This window comes from Diceros bicornis, chromosome 28, assembly GCF_020826845.1.
Source record: "Diceros bicornis minor isolate mBicDic1 chromosome 28, mDicBic1.mat.cur, whole genome shotgun sequence".
In the NCBI taxonomy this organism is placed as follows: domain Eukaryota; kingdom Metazoa; phylum Chordata; class Mammalia; order Perissodactyla; family Rhinocerotidae; genus Diceros; species Diceros bicornis.
In genome coordinates this window covers 43,475,326-43,496,383 of record NC_080767.1, presented here as the reverse complement: position 1 = coordinate 43,496,383, position 21,058 = coordinate 43,475,326, and the positions used below count along the sequence as shown (strand labels likewise).

Sequence of the window (21,058 nt, the reverse complement as noted above, 5' to 3'; positions counted from 1 at the left end):
AGCGTTTTCTCCAGTCGGGGGACCCTTGGTGAGGGACAGGCAGGTTGGCTGGGACCTCGGTGTGTGGAAGGGACACACAGTCTGCCCTGGGGGGCAGCGGGGAGCCCCAAGGAGGTGGCCCTTCCCCCGTGCTCACACCTTCTCCCGACAGTCTGGTGTCATTTGGAGGGGCCCCTCCAGGCAGCCACTAGGGGATGAGAACACCGACACCCCATTTTCAGCCCCTCCTTCTCTCCCCTGCGTCCCCTCCCCTGGGCCTCGGAGCCCCCATATTCCGGAAACGTTCTCTCTACAGATCAGAGCACACCTTCCCCTGCAGCTGGTGACCCTGGCCAGACCCCGGGTGTGGGCTCAGGGGGGACACCCCGTCTGCATCAGGGGTCCCTCCCCTGTGCGCCCAGAGCCCCCGTGCTCAGCCCAGTCCTGCCACGTGAAAGAGGCTGGCCTGCTTCCCCCAGCTTGGGGCACAGACCCGCCCCCACCTCTCTGTCCCAACTACTCTGGCAAGCCCCCTGCCACCTGCCCCCATGATCTTCCCATGGGGGCACCCGGCTGCCCCATGCCAGAAGTGGACTCAGCCCCAGGCGGTCAGTTCTGCTCCAGGCCAGTCCTGTGCTCCATTTGGCCCTGCCAGCCCCCGGGGCGGCCGTGAGGGACAGCCCAGCCTCCTGTCCACTTAAGACGGACTCCAGCTCACCCGACCCCCCAGGTACCACATCCAGGAACTGCGAGGGATCTCCTGCCAGCCCCCCAAAAACTGCCCGCCCCACCTCAGTGGCCCATCCTGCCTCAGGCCACAGGGCCCCTGCCTCCCAGGAGGGAGCTAAGGGGGCAGCAGGAGGCCAGGAGGACCAGGGGAGGCTCCACATCCCCCAGGAAAAGCCGCCCCGCCCCGTCTGTGCAGGCTGCGGGCTCAGGTCCTGGGCCCACCCAGGCAGCCCAGGGAGGCCAGCAGGGCTGTGTGCTCGGTCAGGGAGCGGGGAAGGGCAGCAGGGACCACAGCGCAGGGGCCCAACTGAAGAAGGGACACCGAGGCCCAGGGAAAGCGGGGCGCCGGGCTTTCTAGGCCTTGGGGGGAGCCCTTTCCACCTGCCCCCCTGGGGAGGGTTCTTGACCTTCCACCCTTCGGCTTTTCCGGGCGAGCAGCCCCACGTGCCCATGAAATGACTGGCAGGCAGAGGCCCCGGCGGTTCCAGCGTGGAAAGGAAGGAGTCAGGGCCCGAGACCGACGGCATTTAATGAAGGCGGCGCCCCCGCGCTCCTGGGGGTGAGGGGCAGCTTTCGGGGCAGATGGGAGAGAGGGTGTGGGGTGCGGGGGTTCAGTGAGGGACAGCAGCCCCACCGCCAGGGCTTCCGCTCCTTCTCCGCGGGGCCATGGCCTCACCTGCTCACTTCTGCGGCACAGAGACAAGACTCAGGCGGTGAGGAGCCGCGGGGCGCCCACCCTCCCGGCACCGCCGGAGGGTGCTGCCCACTCACCGTCCAGGACGTGGAACTGGTCTGCGGCCTCGCAGAAACCTGGGGGTCCAGGCGGGGATCAGGGGTGGCACGGGCGGGGCGCACACAGGGAGGGTAGGGCTGGTGGCCGAGGGACACAGGATGCTCACCGTACTTGGGGAAGAACAAGATGTGGTCCTCCGTCAGGTTGGCCCCCTGGACCCGCTGCCCAAACGCACTCAGGGCAGAGTTGCTCACGGGGAGGGAGCGGGCTGTGGGACACACAGGGCTGAGCGGGGTGGGCAGGGTGCTCTGGGGACAGGGTCTGCGGGCCTGGGACACGCCTGGCCGCTGTCTGACCCCTGCCCCTCTCTGCTGTCTCCCCATCTGCTCCCCGCCCCATCCCTGTCCCTCTCTGTCCCACACCAGGGCCTGTCTGCAGGGGCTTCTCCCTGGGCCCCTGCTCAGCAGGAGAGGGGCAGGACGCTGGGAGGGAGGGAGGGAAGGGAGGTCTGTGTGTCCACCTCGGCTCGCACAGCCCCACCGGGATGGCCCCAAGTGTGTGCCAAGCCCGAGCTCCCGCGCGGACGCACCGTACAGCTTCACCGACAGCCGCCGCGCCCGCTCCAGGTACAGGACGGCGAAGCCCCGGTAGTCCGTCTCCCCGACGACCACGTCCACCGCCCCGCGGGCACCTCGGGCTGGGCAGAGCCGGGTCAGCTGCGTCAGCGCCCCCCCAGCCTTGCACCCCCACACCAGCTGCCCTTGCCTCACCTTGGAGCAGGAAGCGGCCCGGGACCCCCGTGTCTCTGAAGAGCTGCTGCACCTGCCAGCAGACCCCATCCCTGGGGGGTGGGGGTGGGAGGAGGCACAACAGGCTCGGGGACTCCAACCCAGGTGGGGCCGCGTGGGACAGTGGTCCCAGCCACAGCAGGGGTGGGGCCAGGGGCTGGGGTGGAGTGATGGGCTGAGGTGGGAGTCACTGGGGCTGGGTGGGGTCGGGGGTCTGTGCTGGGACTCACAGCTTTTGGAAGGTGCCGACGGCCATGGCTGCACCCTGGGGAGCCACCTGCAATGTGGTCGCCTCAGCCCGGTGGCCTTGCTCCTGCAGGAAGCGGCACGAGGAGGCCACGGCCACGAGAAGCCACGTCCCTGCAAACTGGGGGCAGGCCACGTGAGGACACGAGGGGATGGGGGCTGCTGGGGCAAGGTCCTGCCCTCCCACCTCCCCCAACTCTACCTGCTGAGCGTCGAAGTTGGCCTTAGGCTGAATGGTGCTGATGGGGGACGGGGGCCGAGGGGGTCTGCGAGCCCTCTGGCCCAGAGAGGCTGCAGCCAAGAGCAGAGTCAAAAGGAGTGCAGTCCTGGGGGGCAGCATGACGGCAGCAGTGGCAGTGACGGGACCAGGGGAGGCTGAGGGCAGGATGGCCAACTCCGGGGTCAGAGTCCACTGTCCATCGCGGCCCAGGAGCCAGGCCCAGGAAGTCCATGTCAGTCCTCCTGCCTCCCAAACCTCCACCCTGGGCCAGGGCCCCCCACCCCCACCCCGCCCCCAGGCTCCTCATGAGCTCAGCCTCGTCCTGGACATCTGACCTCAACCCTGAACTTCCCGGCAGGGCCCTGGAGCCATGTCCTGGGTACAAAGTCTCAGTTGACCTCTGGCTCCTTGTCCACAAGCCCGCACCTGATTTCCCTTGCGGTCGGTGCTCAGATCTTTGCACATTTAACTCCCTTAAACCGCCAACAGCTCCTTGAGGCAAGAACTGGTCTTATCCCCACAGCGAAAAACATGGAGCCTCTGAAGCCACTTGCTCAGGGCCCGACAGCGCAGAGTGCCGGCGCCGGATCTCGCACCCGGCGAACGCCAGCCTCGCCCACAGCCCCGCCCACAGGCCCGGCGCACGGCCGCCGCCCCAACTGGCCGCCAGGGGCGCTGTTCCGGGCGAGCCCAAGCGCGCGCGGGCGCACAAAAAAGCGCCGCCCGGCCGCGGGGCCCGAAGCGCAGGCGCAGGAACAGCCGGCGCGGGCTGCCGGGCGTTCGGCCTTCCGGGGCCATCTATGCCTCGGGGCTCGTGTCGTCGGCCTGGCGGGTCCATCATAGAGACGCGGCGGCCAGAGCGGCGGGGGCGGAAGCGGGTCCGCGAGCCGAGGCCGGGCCGGGGCCGGGGCTGGGTCCGGGGCCGCGCAGCCGGGCGGAGACGGCCGCGGTGAGTGCGCCCGGCCCCGGGGAGCGTCGTCACGCGGCCCCGGCCCCACGGCCCCGGCCCGGCTGCCGGACCTCCGGCCCCGGCGGAGCGTCGTCACGGCCATGTCCGGTCCCCATCTCCGGACCCCCAGCCCCCGATCCCCGGCCCGGTCTCTGGGCCCCCGGCCCCTGCTCGGAGCCCTGGCCCCCGGCCTCCGGCCCCCGCCGACCCCCGGCCAATGAATGAGTGGCCGAGGCTGTCCACGCCGGGCCCCAGGGGCCGAGCGCAGGCCCCGCCCCCGGCAGCCCCTCGTCGGGAAGGAGGGAGGGGGCGCTGGGCGGCCCCGCCCCGCCCCGCCCCGCCCCGCCCTCAGCTGTCCGGGCAGTGGCCGCGCTGGCGGGCCGCCCACCCGGCAGGGCTCCCCTAGGCCACAGGGCGGAGGCTGAGGGCCAGCTGGTGCCCCAGGCGGCGTCTGGGCCTGGCGGGCTGGCCCTCGTCCCGCCAGCCCCAAGCCTCTTCTCGAAAGGAGCTCTGTCCCATGCCGACAGCTCTGAAGCCTTGGGGCGGCAAGGTCAGAGTGACAGGAGCGCGCGGGGGTCACCGGCCCTTCGTTTCTTGGCCTCTGAGCGGTCACCAGCCCTGGCACCCAGATGTCTCCCTGGGCCCGCGGCGGGGAGGTCAGAGGACCCCACCCGGAAAACCTGTCCCCCAAGTCCAGGACCCTTTTGGGGTGAGGGTGGGTCTGGGGTCCCCAGGGGCCGCCTCCCTCTCCCCCACGCTCTACTTCAGGCTGGACCAGGACCCAGGGTGCTGAGAAGTGTGTGCTGCCTACCCGGAAGCTGCCTGTTCCAGGGACTCAGTGGGACTTGCAGAGGGGCCCCCAGGAGCATGGGGTCCCAGGAACATGACTGTCCAGAGGGCCTTAGTGAAGCTGTTCGGTCCTTGGCCCGGCGGGCACTGCCAGCTGGCCCTCCGCACATGCTCAGTCCAATGGAATTCCCATCAGGGCAGTTGGTGGTGCTGGAGGAACAACCCCCAGCTGCCTCAGCTCAGCCCCAGACTCCGGCGCCTCTCATTGGGCCTGGGGACCCATGTCCCCCTTGGTCTGACCGGCGGCTAAGGGAGCCTTGTATTGGTTTCAGGGCCGCCTGGGCAGAATGTCACGATGGAGGAGGGGGGCACGCCCCTGCTCCCTGATAGCCTCGTCTACCAGATCTTCCTGAGCTTGGACCCTGCTGACGTGCTGGCCGCTGGGCTGGTGTGCCGCCAGTGGCAGGCCGTGTCCCGGGACGAGTTCCTGTGGCGGGAGCAATTCTACCGCTACTACCAGGTGGCCCGCGATGTGCCCCGACACCCAGGTCAGCGCCTGCACATGGCCCCTCAGCCCAGCGGGCTGGCTGGCTGGTGGGAGGCAGGGCCATCCCCACGGCTGCGGTCTTCTGAAACCACAGTGCCGGGCGCCTGCTGCCCAGGTCCTCACAGTGGTGAGGGACAGCCAGGCCATGCCTCAGAGCGCAGGGCTTGGCAGGGAGGCCGAAGGTGGGCAGGGCCATGGGTTTGGCGGTGCAGGGTGGTGACCAGGGTGCTCCAGGGGCAGAGCTGGCTCCCACGCTGTCAGGGCCCTGGCCTCTGACTGTGGGAGGGAGGCTCGGGGCCCCAGCGGTGACCCTCCCACAGCGGCCACGTCCTGGTATGAGGAGTTCCGGCGGCTCTATGACACGGTGCCCTGCGTGGAGGTGCAGACACTCAGGGAACACACTGACCAGGTCCTGCACCTCAGCTTCTCCCACTCGGGTTACCAGTTTGCTTCCTGCTCCAAGGACTGCACCGTGAAGGTGAGGCCGGCCACGGCCCCAGCTGCCACAGTGGGAACGCCCTGGGGCCAGGCAGCCCATCAGGTGGGAAGGGAGGGCCAGGCCAGAGGGGAGGGATGGCCCAGGGTGACGCGTCTCCATGTGGAGGGCCCGGTCAGGGATGAGAAACCTCAGCTGAGACCTGGACTCCTGGCCTGGACCACACAGGACAAGAGGCTGGGGTGGGGCGCCCCTAACTGCCAAAACAGAGAGGGTCCTGCTCGAAGCCACTGCTCCAGAGCCAGGCCCCAGCCCCATGTACCCACCTCTCGGGTGGTCTGATGGCCAGGGGCAAGGAGCCCCCATCCCAATGGCGGTTTCTGGGCACTGGCTTGGCTTACGTGGCCGAGAGAGGGGCCGCGCTTGCAGCGTGGGCCCGGGTGCCCCATGTAGGGTGGGCTCACATGAACCCACCAACTTGGCCCACACAGATCTGGAACAACGACCTGACCATCTCGCTGGTGCACAGCGCGGACATGCGGCCCTACAATTGGAGCTACACCCAATTCTCCCAGTTCAACCAGGATGACTCACTGCTGCTGGCCTCGGGGGTGTTCCTGGGGCCCCACAACTCCTCGTCAGGAGAGATCGCCGTCATTAGCCTAGGTGAGAGCAGGCCTGGAGCGGGCTGGTCGTCCCGGCCAAGACTGCTGCCTTCCCACTGCCCCGCCCCCTCCTGGCCAAGCCCGCCCGACCCACTGCCCCCTGCTCCCTGTCCTGGCCCTGGGCCCTCCCCACCCCCTGTCCGACCACCTGCCCAGCCCGACCCCTCCCTGCAGACACCTTCGCCCTGCTGTCCCGCGTGCGCAACAAGCCCTACGACGTGTTTGGCTGCTGGCTCACAGAGACCAGTCTGATCTCGGGGAACCTGCACCGCATCGGAGACATCACCTCCTGCTCGGTGCTCTGGCTCAACAACGCCTTCCAGGTGTGGGCGGGTGCAGGCAGGTGTGCCCCCTCCCCCACCTGGCGCCCTTTCCCCTGCCCGGCGCCCACCGTCTGTGCTCCTGCTTCCAGGATGTGGAGTCAGAGAATGTCAACGTGGTGAAGCGGCTTTTCAAGATCCAGAACCTCAACGCCAGCACCATCCGCACCGTGATGGTGGCCGACTGCAGCCGCTTCGACAGCCCTGACCTCCTGCTGGACGCCGGCGCCCCTGGCGCACCCCCCCGCCGCGTCTTTGACCTGGGCAATGGTGGCGAGGATGAGGCGGCCAGCGCGGCCCCAGCCCCGGCCCGCGGCAAGGAGGGCTTGCGGCACTTGCTGGACGGCCTCCTGGATGGGCGGGCGCAGCCCCAGCTGTCAGAGCGCATGCTGGAGACCAAGGTGGCTGAGCTGCTGGCCCAGGGCCGCACCAAGCCCCCCGAGCGCAGCACAGCTGACGCCCGGAGCAAGCTCCTCATCTTCACCACGGGTTGCCTCACTTACTCACCACACCAGATCGGTACTGGGCAGGGCCCTCCGCAGTCCCTAGACCTGGGGGTGAGGCTTCCTGGGGACGGGGGTGGGGTCCCACGGGCCAGGCAGCCAGTGAGTCCGTGGAAGCAGTCCAACGACTGCTTCATTGTTGGTCATGGGGCCCAGCCCTGGTTGGCCACCCACAGCACACGTTCAGTGGGGGCCAAGGAGTGGCGGTGGGGGGCTCTCTGTTTCAGATTTGGGGCCCGCAGGGCAGGCAGCACCCATGGACGTCTGGGAGCTCCCAGGCACCGGGGTGCCGCCCCAAGGGCTCGGGGTCGCCCTCACCCTGCCCTTCTGCAGGCATCAAGCAGATCCTGCCACACCAGATGACCACGGCTGGGCCCGTGCTGGGCGAGGGCCGGGGTTCGGATGCCTTCTTCGATGCTCTGGACCACGTCATCGACGTGCACGGACATATCATCGGCATGGGCCTATCCCCTGACAACAGGTGGGCCACCCACAGGGTCCTGGGTGGGGGTGTCTGCAAGTCACCGGTACCGAGCAGCATGCCTTCGCCCAGGTACCTGTACGTCAACAGCCGCGCCTGGCCCAGTGGCTCGGTGGTGGCTGACCCCATGCAGCCACCGCCCATTGCAGAGGAGATCGACCTGCTGGTGTTCGATCTCAAGACCATGCAGGAGGTGAAGCGGGCCCTGCGCGCCCACCGTGCTTACACACCCAACGATGAGTGCTTCTTCATCTTCCTGGACGTCAGCAGGGACTTCGTGGCCAGGTAGGAGCTCAGGGCACGGTGGGGCCTGGGTGTGGCAGGCAGGGGCTCATCCAGACTGTCCCACAGTGGGGCCGAGGACCGGCATGGCTACATCTGGGACCGCCACTACAACATCTGCCTGGCCAAGCTGCGGCATCAGGACGTGGTCAATTCAGTGGTCTTCAGCCCCCAGGAGCAAGAGCTACTGCTGACAGCCAGCGACGACGCCACCATCAAAGCCTGGCGCTCGCCACGCACCGTGCGTGTCCACCAGGCCCCACGCCCACGCCCGCGCCCTATCTTCTCTTGGTTTGCCAGCCAGAGGCGCTGAGGGGCAACAGAAGTGTCCTGGGTGTCCTCAAACTGCTGGAACCCACAGAGGATGCCACAGAGGCCTGTTCGTGGCTCTTTCCCGCGGGCCAAGCTGCTGCCCAGACCACGTTGGGGCAGAGAAGCTCACAGTAGTCATGCCTTAGGTGGGGGGTCCAGGAGGGCTGCAGGGAGGGGATGGCCTGACCCCCACCACGCTTGCACACACACCTCCTCCCACAGCCATGATGCTCAGCACTGGGGCAGCCTCCTGGCTGGCTTGGGGTGCACAGGACACTGGTGGCCCTGCTCTTCACCCACCCTCTTCCCACGGACACGGGTCCTGGGACAGTCAGCATGACACATACCCCTCAGCTGGCCCTGTGGGGCCCTGGGCGGTGTTTCCCGGGTCTGACCTCGCTCTGGGAGCCCCAGGCTTCCTTCTCTGGGAACTTGTTTGTGCATCAGCAGGGTCAGTGGTACAGGTCAGTCGGCTGTGGGCCCGGGCGAACTGCATGTCACTGGTCACCCATTCAGGGCCTGAATAAACTTTAGTTGGCAAGGGCACACTGTCGTCTGGTCTCCGTACGCAGGGAGGGCCCCAGGGTACCTACGTGGCCTCTCGCCATGCCTGCCTGAGGGTGGTGGGATGCCGAGGCTGTGGCAGAGCACGGGAGCCACACTGAACTGGGCAGTGCGGCTCCAGTCTGCATCCCCAGGTGCTGCCCCTGCGACCTCCAAGGGGATGAGGCCACAAACACACAAGATGCTTCAGCTCGTCCCTGCACTGTGCGCTCACCACCAGCAGAGAGACGCGAAGGGACCCACGGGGCAGGGCTATGAAGGACAAGGGACAGCTTGGCAGGTGGGCAGGGCATGGGGAGTAGGAGGAGCTGCGTCTAGCTCCTGGGGCCATGGGAACTGGTGGGCATCAGCAGCCTCAGCCATGTCCTTGACGGGGTGCCCTGACTGCTGGGGACGGGCAGGGGGCAGAGCTCTGTGGGGCCAAGCACGTGATGATGGGGACATAGAGCAGAACGGCAGTGGAAGGGTGGGGGGTGGCCCTGCCTCTCTCCTAAGGCTTGGCCCAGGCCCAGGCAAATCACACGCACGCTAGATGATGGCTGTGAAGCCGCCGCCCGGCAAGGATACAGAGACGACGTAAGAGCTCTGAGGGGCAGTTCTGGGTCCAGGTGAGATGGAACAGGCACAGAGGCCCTGTGCCTCGCACAGTGCAGCTACAACATCTGGACAGAGGCCTGGAGCAGCTAAGAACTGAGGAGGGCACCACGGCAGGCGGATCAGGCAGCAGGGGCAGAACCACAAGTCCCACAGGACCAGCACTGTTTACCACCACTCGCCCTCAGTACTCGGCCTGCACTCAGCACAGCCGGGAGCAACCTGCTAGGGGGACTGTGAGAGGGAACTCCTGATGCTCAGAGTGTGTGGAAATGCCCTGAGTCCTCTTCCCCCTGTTCTTTAGTGCCCCGGGCCATCCCCTGGTGGCAGTGGGAGTGGTGGCTCTGGAAACCCACGAAAGCCACTCTCTGAGGCAGGCGCCTTGCTGCTGTTCAGTGCAGCTGTGGTTCCAAGAGCTCCCATTACTGTGCTCTCTGCTCTCCTGCTGAGTGGACCCAGATATGGCCTGACCAGGAAAGAGTACGACAGAGCGGGGGTAACAAGAGCCCCACGTTGCTGGCTGAAGGACCAGACAGAGTGCCAGCAACCAGACCCGAGGAAGCAGCTGGGGAAACAGCCCATGAAGTGGTTAAGACCCCAAGGCTCACCCTCAGGCTGCAGATGCATGGACTGACTCTTAATGATCAGACCCAACACTTGGAGAGCTTGCAGACCAACACCCGAGTCCCAGTCTGAGGACGGGATGGTGCACATGCAGGACCAGCCCAAAGAGCATGGCTTTGGTGCCTGGACTGACATGGGGTCCAGCCCACCGACGGCAGTGGGAACATGCACATGAACCTAACAAGACCAAGTGACTGCGAAACAAAGACATCACCATTCTCCACAGGACTTAAACAAGACCCAAATCTAATAAAGAAGTGTTCACAATGTCCAGAATACAATCCACAATTACTTGGCATATGAAGAGCCATGAAAACTTCAAATCACAGGGAAAAGACATTCAATGGATGCCAAGGATGAGAAGACACACGTTGAAATTATCTGACAAAGACTCTCAAGTAGCTATTATAAAAATGCTTGAATAAGCAATCACAAACATTTTGCAATGGATGTAAAAATATAAATATAAAAGTCTCAACAAAGAAACAGAAGATATAGGATGAACCAAATGGAAATGTTATAACTGAAAAGCGAAATAACCAAAATTTTAAAACTCACAGGACAGACTCAATAGCAGAATAGAGATGACAGAGGAGTCAGTGAACTTGACTGAAGATAGATCAATGGAAATTATCCAACCTCAACAACAGAAAGTGAAAAGACTGGGGTAAAAAGTGAGGGCCCCCAGGACCTGTGGGACAGTAAGTCAAGGTCTAACATTTGTATCGCTAGAAGCCCAAAAACAGAGAAAGTGATTTGAAGAAATAACGGCTGAAAACTTCCCAAATATGGTGAAAGATATAAACTTACAGATTCAAGAAGTGAGCAAATCCAAAACAGGATCAACTCAAAGACGCCACACCCAGATATGTCTAATTAAACTGCTGAAAACGAAAAACAAAAAAGTCTTGAGAGCAGTGACGTGGATGACAGCAGATTTCTCTTCAGAGACCAAGAGGCCACAGGAAGTGGCACACCATTTTTTAAGTTCTGGGGAAAAGGAAAGACTGTCAACCCAGAATTCTCTATCCATGAAAATATCCTTCACAAATAAAGGTGAAATAAAGTCTCAAATGAAAGAAAGCTCAGAGGATTTGCAGCCAGCAGAGCTTCTTTAACACAACTGCTAATGGAAGGTCTTCCGACGGGAGGGAAGAGATATCAGAAGGGACATCAGCGATGAGGGAACAGCAACAGAAATGGTAGACTCTTGATTTCTTTTTTTTTTTTTTGTGACGAAGATCAGCCCTGAGCTAACATCTATTGCTAATCCTCCTTTTTTTTCCCTTTTTCTCCCCAAAGCCCCAGTAGATAGTTGCATGTCATAGTTGCACATCCTTCTAGTTGCTGTATGTGGGACATAGCCTCAGCATGGCCGGACAAGCGGTGCATCGGTGCGCTCCCGGGATCCGAATCCGGGCCGCCAGTAGCGGAGTGTGCGCACTTAACTGCTAAGCCACGGGACCGGCCCCTCTTGATTTCTTTAAAACATGTTTACAGTTGAAAGAAAGGGTTACAACACTGTCTGATGGAGCTGTTAGTCCACACAGATGTAACATGAGGGGCAAGAAAGGAGGCTGAAGGGGGGTAGGGTTTCTACACCCCAATCAAAGTGCAACACACTGATTCCAAGGAAACTGTTGTGGTTAAGTATGTTGTGATCCTTAGAACCCCCACCAAAAATACTATACAAAGAGAGTCAAAATCACAAGAGATAATGTCAACCTTAAAAATAAAACAGCCAGTTATCTTACCAGCAAAAAGAGTTTATTTGGAAATAGCCAAAGAATTGCGATTCTCTGCTGCAATGCTATGGCAGACCACAGGCAAGTCCAGCTATGAAAGGAGAGGAACGTCATTTTAGAGAGAGAAAGGAGGAAGCTGGGAGGGGCTGTTGTGAAAAAAGTCCACTGGAGAAAAGCCGAGTTTAGGGTGGTGATGGTTTCTCGTTAGCCAAGTTGCTGGGGTCCTGGATTTCTGTCTGGGATACAGTGACATTTCTTCCTGTAGTTGACCATCTTCCCGTGACTGACCTCGGTGGGGCTGCACTGGGGCTCCCCCTTCTGGCCTCCTAACTCCATTTCACACAAGGTTTCCCTTTACTAATTCTCACAATAAACTAAAATAAAATACTAAAAAATGCTCAAATAACTCTTTATCATTATAGGCAGGAAAGAGAAACTGAGGAACAAAAACAGAGAGAACCAACAGAAAACAAACAAAACAGGCTGACCCGGGGGCGCAAGCGGTTAAGTGTGCACACTCCGCTGCAGCAGCCCGGGGTTCGCCGGTTCAGATCCTGGGCATGCACCGACGTGCTGCTTGGCAAGCCATGCTGTGGCGGCCTCCCATATAAAGTGGAGGAAGATGGGCACGGATGTTAGCTTAGGGCCAGTCTTCCTCAGCAAAAAAAGAGGAGGATTGGCAGATGTTAGCACAGGGCTGATCTTCCTCACAAAAAAAACCACAGTAAATGTATACCTAAGCATATCAATAATTACATTATCGTCAAAATGAAACTTAAACAAAAACAAAAAACTACACCCCCACTGTGCCATCTATAAGAAAATTACTTCAAGTATAATGACATGGGGAGATTAAAAGTAAAGGATGGAAAAACATATTCCACAAAAATACAATATAAAGAAACAGGATTTGGGGTATGTTAATATCAGACAAAGTAAAGTACCCTTCAGAAAAAAAAATATTACCGGGGAAAGAGGGACATTACACAATGATAAAAGGGTAAATTCACCAGGAAGAGGTAACAACCCTAAATGTGTGTGCACCTAACAAAAGAGACTCAAAATACATGAAGCAAAAAGTGACAGTACTGAGAGGAGAAACAGACAAATCCACAGCTACCCACAGTTGGAGGCCAAGAGCTCCTCTCTGGGTAAGAGATAAAGGAGGGGCCAGAATCAGCAAGGACGCAGAACTGAACGCACGACTGTGTCAGTTTCCTCGGGATGCTGTAACACAGTACCACAAATGGGGAAGTTTAAAACAACCGAAACGTATTGTCTCATAGTTCTGGAGGCCGGAAGTCTGAAATCAAGGTGCTGGCAGGGCCACACTCTCTCCAGGGGAGGATGCTTCCTTGCCTCTTCCCAGATTCTAGTGGTTTGCCAGCCATCTTTGGCGTCTCTTGTCTTGTAGATGCATCACTCCAACCTTCTGTCTTCACCTGGCATTCTCCCTGGGTCTCTTCACATTGTCTTCCCACTGTGCATGTCTGTGTCCAAATCTCCCTCCCTTTTTTTTTTCTATATTTTAAAAAATTTTTATTTTGAGGCTTATATATTTTTTATTGAGGTCATATTGGTTTATACCATCATGTAATTTCAGGTGTACATTATTATATATCAATTTCTGTATAGACTGCATCGTGCTCACCACCAATAGTCTAATTTTTGTCTGTCACCATACATATGTGCCCCTTTACCCCTTTCACCCACACCCCCACCCCTTTCCCCTGTGGTAACCACTAATCTGTTCTCTTTATCCATGTGTTTATCTTCCATATATCAGTGAAATCCTATGGTGTTTGTCTTTCTCTGTCTGGCTTATTTATTTTTATTGATATCATAATAGTTTATAACATTGTGAGATTCTAGTTGTACATTATTATTTGTCAGTCACCATATAAATGCATCCCTTCACCCCTTGTGCCCACCTCCCAACTCCCTTCTCCCTGGTAACCAACCCCCAAACTGTTCTCTCTGTCTGTGTGTTAGTTTATATTCCACATATGAGTGAAGTCATACAGTGTTTGTCTTTCTCTGTCTGGCTTATTTCACTTAACATAATACCCTCCGGGTCCATCCATGTTGTTGCAAATGGGACGATTTTGTCTTTTTATGGCTGAGTGGTATTCCATTGTATAAGTACACCACATCTTTTTTATCTAATCATCTGTCGATGGACACTTGGGTTGCTTCCACTTCTTGGCTGTACTGAATAATGCTGCGATGAACACAGTGGTGCATAAGCCTCTTTGGATTGTTGATTTCAAGTTCTTTGAATAAATACCCATAAGTGGGATAGCTGGATCATAAGGTATTTCTATTTTTAATTTTTTGAGGAATCTCCATACTGTTTTCCATAGAGGCTGGACCAGTTTGCATTCCCACCAGCAGTGAATGAGGGTTCCCTTTTCTCCACATCCTCTCCAACATTTGTTATTTTTTGTCTTGGTGGTTATAGCCATTCTCACAGGTGTAAGGCGATATCTTAGTGTAGTTGCATTTCCCTGATGATTAGTGATGTTGAACATCTTTTCATGTGCCTGTTGGCCATCTGTATATCTTCTTTGGAAACATGTCTGTTCATTTCCTCTGCCCATTTTTTGATCGGGTTGTTTGTTTGTTTGGTTGGGTTTTTTTTTTGCTGAGGAAGATTCACCCTGAGCTAACATCTGTGCCAATCTTCCTCTTTTTGCTCGAGGAAGATTCTCCCTGAGATAACATCTATGCCAATCTTGCTCTATTTTGTATGTGGGGCACTGCCTCAGCATGGCTTGATGAATGGTGTGTAGGTCTGCAGCCGGGATCCAAACCTGTGAACCCCAGGCCGCCGAAATGGAGTGTGCAAACTAAATCACTACGCCACCAGGCTGTCCCCAACACCATTTATTGAAGAGACTTTCCTTTCTCCATTGTATGTTCTTGGCTCCTTTGTTGAAGATTAGCTGTCCACATATGCATGGTTTTATTTCTGGGCTCTCAATTCTGTTCCATTGATTGGTGTGTTTGTTTTTGTGCCAGTACCATGCTGTTTTGATTACTATAGTTTTGTAGTATATTTTGAAGTCAGGGATAGTGATGCCTCCAGCTTTGTTCTTTTTTTATCAGGATTGCTTTGGCTATTCGGGGTCTTTTGTTGTTCCATATAAATTTTAGGATTCTTTGTTCTATTTCCGTGAAGAATGTCATTGAGATTCTGATTGGGATTGCATTGAATCTGTAGATTGCTTTAGGTAATATGGACATTTTAACTATGTTTATTTTTCTAATTCATGAGCATGGACTATCTTTCCATTTCTTTATGTCTTCTTCGATTTCTTTCAATCATGTCTTATAGAGTTTTCAGTGTATAGGTCTTTCACCTCCTTGGTTACGTTTATTCCTAGATATTTTTATTCTTTTTGTTGCGATTGTAAATGGGATTGTATTCTTGACTTCTGTTTCTGCTAGTTCATTAACTAGTGTATAGAAATGCAACTGATTTTTCTAAGTTGATTTTGTACCCTGCAACTTTGGTGTAGTTGTTGATTATTTCTAATAGTTTTCTGGTGGATTCTTTAGAGTTTTCTATATATAGAATCATGTTGTCCACAAACAGTTAGAGTTTTACGTCTTCCTTTCCAATTTGGATACCTTTTCTTTCTTTTTCTTGCCTAATTTCTCTGGCCAAAACCTCCAGTACTAGGTTGAATAGGAGTGGTGAGAGTGGGCCCCTTTGTCTTGTTCCTGTTCTCAGAGGGATGGCTTTCAGTTTTTCACTGTTGAGTATGATGTTGGCTGTGGGTTTGTCACATATGGCCTTTATTATGTGGAACTACTTTCCTTCTATACCCATTTTATTGAGAGTTTTTATCATAAATGGATGTTGGATCTTGTCAAATCCTTTCTCTGCATCTACTGAGATGATCATGTGATTTTTTTTTTTTTTGGAAGATTGGCCCTGTGCCAACATCTGTTGCTAATCTTCCACTTTTTTCTCCCCAAAGCCCCAGTACATAGTTGTATATCATAGTTGTAGAGTTGTAGCTCTTCTATGTGGGACGCTGCCTCAGCATGGCTCAATGAGCAGTGACTAGGTCCCCTCCCAGGATCTGAACCAGCAAACCCCAGGCTGCCAAAGTGGAACGCCCGAACTTAACCACTACACCACCAGGCTGGCCCCCAACCATGTGATTGTTATTCCTCATTTTGTTAATGTGGTGGATCACATTGATTGGTTTGTGGATGTTGAACCATCCCCACATCCCTGGTATAAATCCCCCTTGATCATGGTGTATGATCCTTTTCATGTATTGCTGTATTCAATTTGCCAATATTTTGTTGAGGATTTTTGCATCTATGTTCATCAGCGATATTGGCCTGTAATTTTCCTTCTTTGTGTTGTCCCTGTCTGGTTTTGGTATTAGGGTAATATTGGCTTTGTAGAATGAGTTAGTAAGTGTTCCATCTTCTTCAATTTTTTGGAATAGTTTGAGAAGGACAGGTATTATATCTTCTTTGAATGTTTGGTAGAATTCTCCAGAGAAGCCATCTGGTCCTGGACTTTTGTTTTTGGGGAAGTTTTTCATTACTGTTCCAATCTCTTTACTTGTGATTGGTCTATTCAGATCCTCTGTTTCTTCTTAATTCAGTTTTGGGAGGTTGAATGAGTCTAAGAATTTATCCATTTCTTCTAGGTTATCCAATTTGTTGGCATATAGTTTTTCACAGTATTCTCTTATAATCTTTCATATTTCTGTGGAACCTGTTGTAATTTCTCCTTAATTTTTAATTTTATTTATTTGAGCCTTCTTTTTTTCTTAGTGTGTCTAGCTAAGGGTTTGTCAATTTTATCTTGTCAAAGAACCAGCTCTTAGTTTCATTGATCCTTTTTACTGTTTTTTAGTCTCTATTTCATTTATTTCTGCTCTAATTTTTATTATTTCCCTCCTTCTGCTGACTCTGGGCTTTATTTGTTCTTCTTTTTCTAATTCTGTTGGGTGTAGTTTAAGATTACTCATTTGATCTTGTTTGTTGAGATAGGCCTGTATTGCTATGAATTTCCCTCTTAGTGCTGCTTTTGCTGCATCACATAAAAGTCAGTATGTTGTATTTTCATTTTCTTTTGTCTCCATGTATTTTTTTATTTCTCCTTTGATTTCTTCAATGATCCAATGGTTGTTCAGTAGCATGTTGTTTAGTCTCCACATATTTGTGACTTTCCCAGACTTTTTCTTGTAGTTGATTTCTAGTTTCACAGCATTGTGATTGGAAAAGATGTTTGATATGATTTCAATCTTTTTAAATTTACTGAGGCCTGCCTTGTTTCCCAACATATGGTCTATCTTTGAGAATGTTCCATTTGCACTTGAGAAGAATGTGTATTCCGCTGTTTTTGGATGGAATGTTCTCTATATATATCTATTAAGTCCATCTGATCTAGTCAAATCTCTCTTTTTTATAAGGACACCAGTAATATTGGATTGGGCCCACACTAATGACCTCATTTTAACTTGATTACCTCTGTAAAGACCTGATTTCCAAATAAGATCATATTCTGAGTTAGCAGGGTTGGGACTTCATATTTTTTGGGAGATACAATTCAACCCATAACAACTATCAACTAACTGAATTTAACTGATATATATAGAACATTCCAGTCAGCAACAGCAGAATACACATTCTTCTCAAGTGCATGTGGAACACCCACCAAGATAGACCACAGCCTGCGTCATAAAACAAACCTCAACAAACGTCAACACTTCCAAACTCCTTTTGTATAAGACCAGCATAACCTTGATACCAAAACCAGAGACTACAAACAAGACAACTATAGACCAACATCCTTGCAAATACAGATGCAAAATCCTCAACAGGATATTATTAAACCAAATCCAGCAATATATAAAATGAATAGTATGCCACGACCAACTGAGATTTATTCCAGGAATGCAGGGCTGGTTCAATATTCAGAGATCACTCAACACAAGCCACCATATCAACAGTATAGAAGAAAAACCAGTTGGACTTATCAATTGATGCAGAAAAAGCATTTTACAAAGCGTCCAGTCATGATAAAACTCTCAGCAAACTAGGAGTAGAAGGGAACTTGCACAACCTGATAAAGGGCATTGACAAAAGAGTCTACAGGTAATACCATACTTAGTCGTGAAAGAGGGAATGTTTTACCTGAGACCAAGAACAAGGCAAAGATGTCCACTCTTACCACTCCTAGTCAGCCTCATAGCAAAAAACTTAGTCAGTGGAACAAGGCAAGTAAGAGAAATGAAGGCATACAGACTAGAAAAGAAGAAATAAAACTGACCCTATTCACAGATGACATGATTGTTTATGCATAAAATCCACAAAAATCTACAAAAAAAAAAAATCCAACAACCCCCAAGAACCAATAAGTGAATTTATCAAGCTTACAGGATAGACAACACACAAAAATCAATTTTGTTTCTAAACACTAGGAGTATATAATTGGAAACCAAAATTTAAAAAACACCTTTTACCATAGCTCAAAAAACAAAGAAATGCTTAGGCATAAACCTAAGAAAACATGTAGAGGATATGTACGTTGAACACTACAAAATGACGATTAAAAAACCCCAAAGACCTAAATAGAGACAAATTATGTTCATGGATTGGAAGACAACAGAGATGTCAATTTTCCCGAAACTGATCTATAGATTTACTGCAATTCCAGTCAAAATTCCAGCAGAGTGTTTTGTAGATATAGATAAGGTGATTCTAAAATTTGTACATACTGGCAAAAGAAGAAAAACAGCTGAAACAATTTTGAAAAACCAGAACCAAGTTGGAGGACTCACCCCAGCTCAGTTAATACTACACTGCATAATCATCAGGACAGAGGGGTGTTGGTGAAAGAAGAGATACGGAGATCCACAGAACACAACAGATCCCACAAACGTGGCAAATGAACTTCTTATGAAAGTACAAAAACAAATCACTGGAGAAGGGAGAGGCTAGACTTGTATGCACAGCCACACAATGGACATTCATTTCAGTAAATGGTGCTGGGACAACCGGCTGTCCATACGCACAAAAATGAACCTAGACCCAGACCTCACACCTGATAGAAAAATTAACTAAAATGGGGTCATATATCTGAATGTAAAATGTAAAACAATATACCTTCTAGGTGGTGTTAGGCAAAGAATTCTCAGACATGACTCTGTAAAGGCACATCCGTGTTAGAAAACGTTGATAAACAGGACTTCATCAAACAAGAACAACTTACAACTTTTGTTCTGAAAAACACTGTTAAGAGGATGAAAAGACAAGCTACAGACTGGGAGAAAATACTTATAAATTACATATCCAACAAAGAACCTGTATTCAGAATATACAAATAACTCTCAAAACTCAACAAGACAGAAAATAGACAACCCAATTTAAAAATGGGCAAAAATGGGGCTTAGCGGTTAAGTGGCGCGCTCCGCTGCTGGCGGCCCGGGCGTGCACTGACGCACCGCTTCTCCGGCCATGCTGAGGCCGCGTCCCACATACAGCAACTAGAGGGATGTGCAACTATGACATGCAACTATCTACTGGGGCTTTGGGGAAAAATAAATAAATAAATAAATAAATAAATAAATAAAATGGGCTCAAATTTATTAAAAAAAAAAAAATGGGCAAAAGATAGGCACAGACACTTCACCAAAGAAGATATTCAACATCATTACACATCAGAGAAATGAGTGTTAAAACCAGACAAGATACCACTACACACCTGTTACAACGGCTAAAGCAAGCAAACAAAGAACACAATGCTCAGTGCTCGTGAGGATGTGGAGCAACAGGGTCTGCAGCCTGCACTGGTGGGAATGCCAAGGGTACAGCTACTGTCTCAGTCAGCCAGGCTGTGTGACAAAACCACAGATGGTGGGCTCAGAGACAACAGATGTTATTCCTCACAGTTCTGGAGGCTGGAGTCGGGGATCAGGGTGCCAGCACGGTGGGGAGGGCTCTTGTTCGGGTGGCAGACTTGTCGCTGTGTCCTCACATGGCTGAAGGGGTGAGGGGGCTCCTTGGGGTCTCTTTCACAAGGGCACAAATCCCATCCATGAGGCTCCACCCTCACAACCTAATTGCCTCCCAAAGGCCCCACCGCCTAACACCATCATCTTAAGGGCTAGGTTTCAACATGTGAATTTTGGCAGGAGGTGGACACAAACTTTCAGACCATGGCAGCCACTCTGGAAAATGGTTTGGTTGTTTCTCATGAATTTAAACTACTCACCTTGTGACTGGCAACGCCATTCCTTAGAGAAACGAAAACTTATGCTCAACAACAACCCGTACTCAAATGTTCACAGCAGCTCTATTCATAACTGCAAAACCCTGGAAACCACCCAAATATCCTTCAACAGGTGTACAGTGTACAGACAGACAAACTGTGGTCCATCCGTACAATGAAACGCTGCTCAGCAAAAAAAGAGGAACAAATTTTTGATACACACATCTTGAATCTCAAAGGCATTCTGCTAAGTGAAAGAAGCCAGTCGCAGGTTACATACTGGATGATTCCATCTATACGACATTCTTGAAAAGACAAAAGTATGTGATGGAGAACAGGTCAGCGGCTCTCGAGGTTACAGGTGGGGGTGACCATAAGAGGGCAGCAGCTCTGAGATGACGGAGCTGCTCTGCATTCTGATCAGTGCAGTGCTTACCTCAGTCCACACATGTTCAAACTCACAGAGCTGCAGCCAAAGAAACATCACAAGTCAATTTTACTATGTGACAAATTTAAAAAGCTATTATGGAGAAAATATATTTACCTATAAAAGACTAACAAACTTGCAGCAGACTTTTCATTTGCAACAGGCCTAGGTGACAGTGGGTCACAGCTTCAAAGTGCCAAGAAAAAATAACCATCAACTCAGAATTCTAAACCCAGACACTCAACATCAAAGTGAGGGTAAGATGAAGACACCTGAGACACAAGACACCACAGGCCCCGGAGAGAACATTAACCGTGTCCTCTCTCCAGACAAGGAGACAAAGGGGTTACGACCCAGCTGTGAGCAAACAGCACACGCCATGCTGTGACCTCTATTGGACTTTTACAAATAACTATTTTTTTGTGTTGAAGAAAACAGTAAGGAACTGAAATTCTAGGTAACAAGGAAGATGAGGGAGTAAGAGGCGAAATAAAGGCAGAAATTAAAAATCCCATCCCAGTGCGAATATCAGATGGCACAGCCACTTTGGAAAGTAATTTGCAGCTCCTCAAATGGTCCCCCCCAATTCCACTTGTAGGCATCTTCCCAAGACAAGTGAAAACACATGTCCACACAAACACCTGTACACTGATGCTCACAAGCAGCAGGACGCGCAACAGCCAAAAAGTGGAAACAACCCAAAAGTCCATTAATGGATGAATACACAAAGTGGGGTCCATCCACACAATGGAGTATCATTCAGTGCGGAAAAGGAATGAAGTCCTGATTCATGCTATAGAATCTTGAAAACTTTATGCTCAAAGAAGCCAGACGTGAAAGGCCATGTTGTATGATTTCACTTACATCCAAGTCCAGAAGA

The 21,058-nt window shown here is 53.0% G+C and overlaps 2 protein-coding genes across 7 annotated transcripts; one reads left to right on the top strand and one right to left on the bottom strand.

Annotated features, from left to right (window-relative positions):
* Nucleotides 1–770: 770 nt before the first annotated feature.
* Nucleotides 771–2,815, bottom strand: C8G (complement C8 gamma chain). Of its 4 annotated transcripts, XM_058524539.1 has the most exons (6): nt 2,678–2,815; nt 2,460–2,596; nt 2,212–2,282; nt 1,608–2,138; nt 1,480–1,518; nt 771–1,394 (listed from the first exon to the last, which is right to left on the bottom strand). In XM_058524539.1, the coding sequence occupies exons 1-6, from the start codon at nt 2,813–2,815 to the stop codon at nt 1,381–1,383; spliced, it is 930 nt and encodes a 309-aa protein (XP_058380522.1). In that variant the 3' UTR covers nt 771–1,380. The 4 variants fall into 4 exon arrangements, with proteins under 4 accessions (XP_058380522.1, XP_058380521.1, XP_058380523.1 ...); XM_058524538.1 differs by having other exon boundaries at nt 1,480–2,138; XM_058524540.1 differs by lacking the exon at nt 2,212–2,282 and having other exon boundaries at nt 1,608–1,709.
* Nucleotides 2,816–3,610: 795 nt separating this feature from the next.
* FBXW5 (F-box and WD repeat domain containing 5) lies at nt 3,611–8,525 on the top strand. Of its 3 annotated transcripts, none has more exons than XM_058524534.1 (9): nt 3,611–3,644; nt 4,766–4,981; nt 5,301–5,458; nt 5,908–6,082; nt 6,256–6,404; nt 6,494–6,920; nt 7,238–7,385; nt 7,458–7,670; nt 7,725–8,525. In XM_058524534.1, exons 2-9 carry the CDS (start codon nt 4,789–4,791, stop codon nt 7,978–7,980), a joined length of 1,719 nt encoding a protein of 572 aa, XP_058380517.1. In that variant the 5' UTR covers nt 3,611–3,644; nt 4,766–4,788; the 3' UTR covers nt 7,981–8,525. The 3 variants fall into 3 exon arrangements, with proteins under 3 accessions (XP_058380517.1, XP_058380516.1, XP_058380519.1); XM_058524533.1 differs by lacking the exon at nt 3,611–3,644 and adding an exon at nt 3,686–4,194; XM_058524536.1 differs by lacking the exon at nt 3,611–3,644 and adding an exon at nt 3,907–4,194 and having other exon boundaries at nt 7,737–8,525.
* Nucleotides 8,526–21,058: the final 12,533 nt, after the last annotated feature.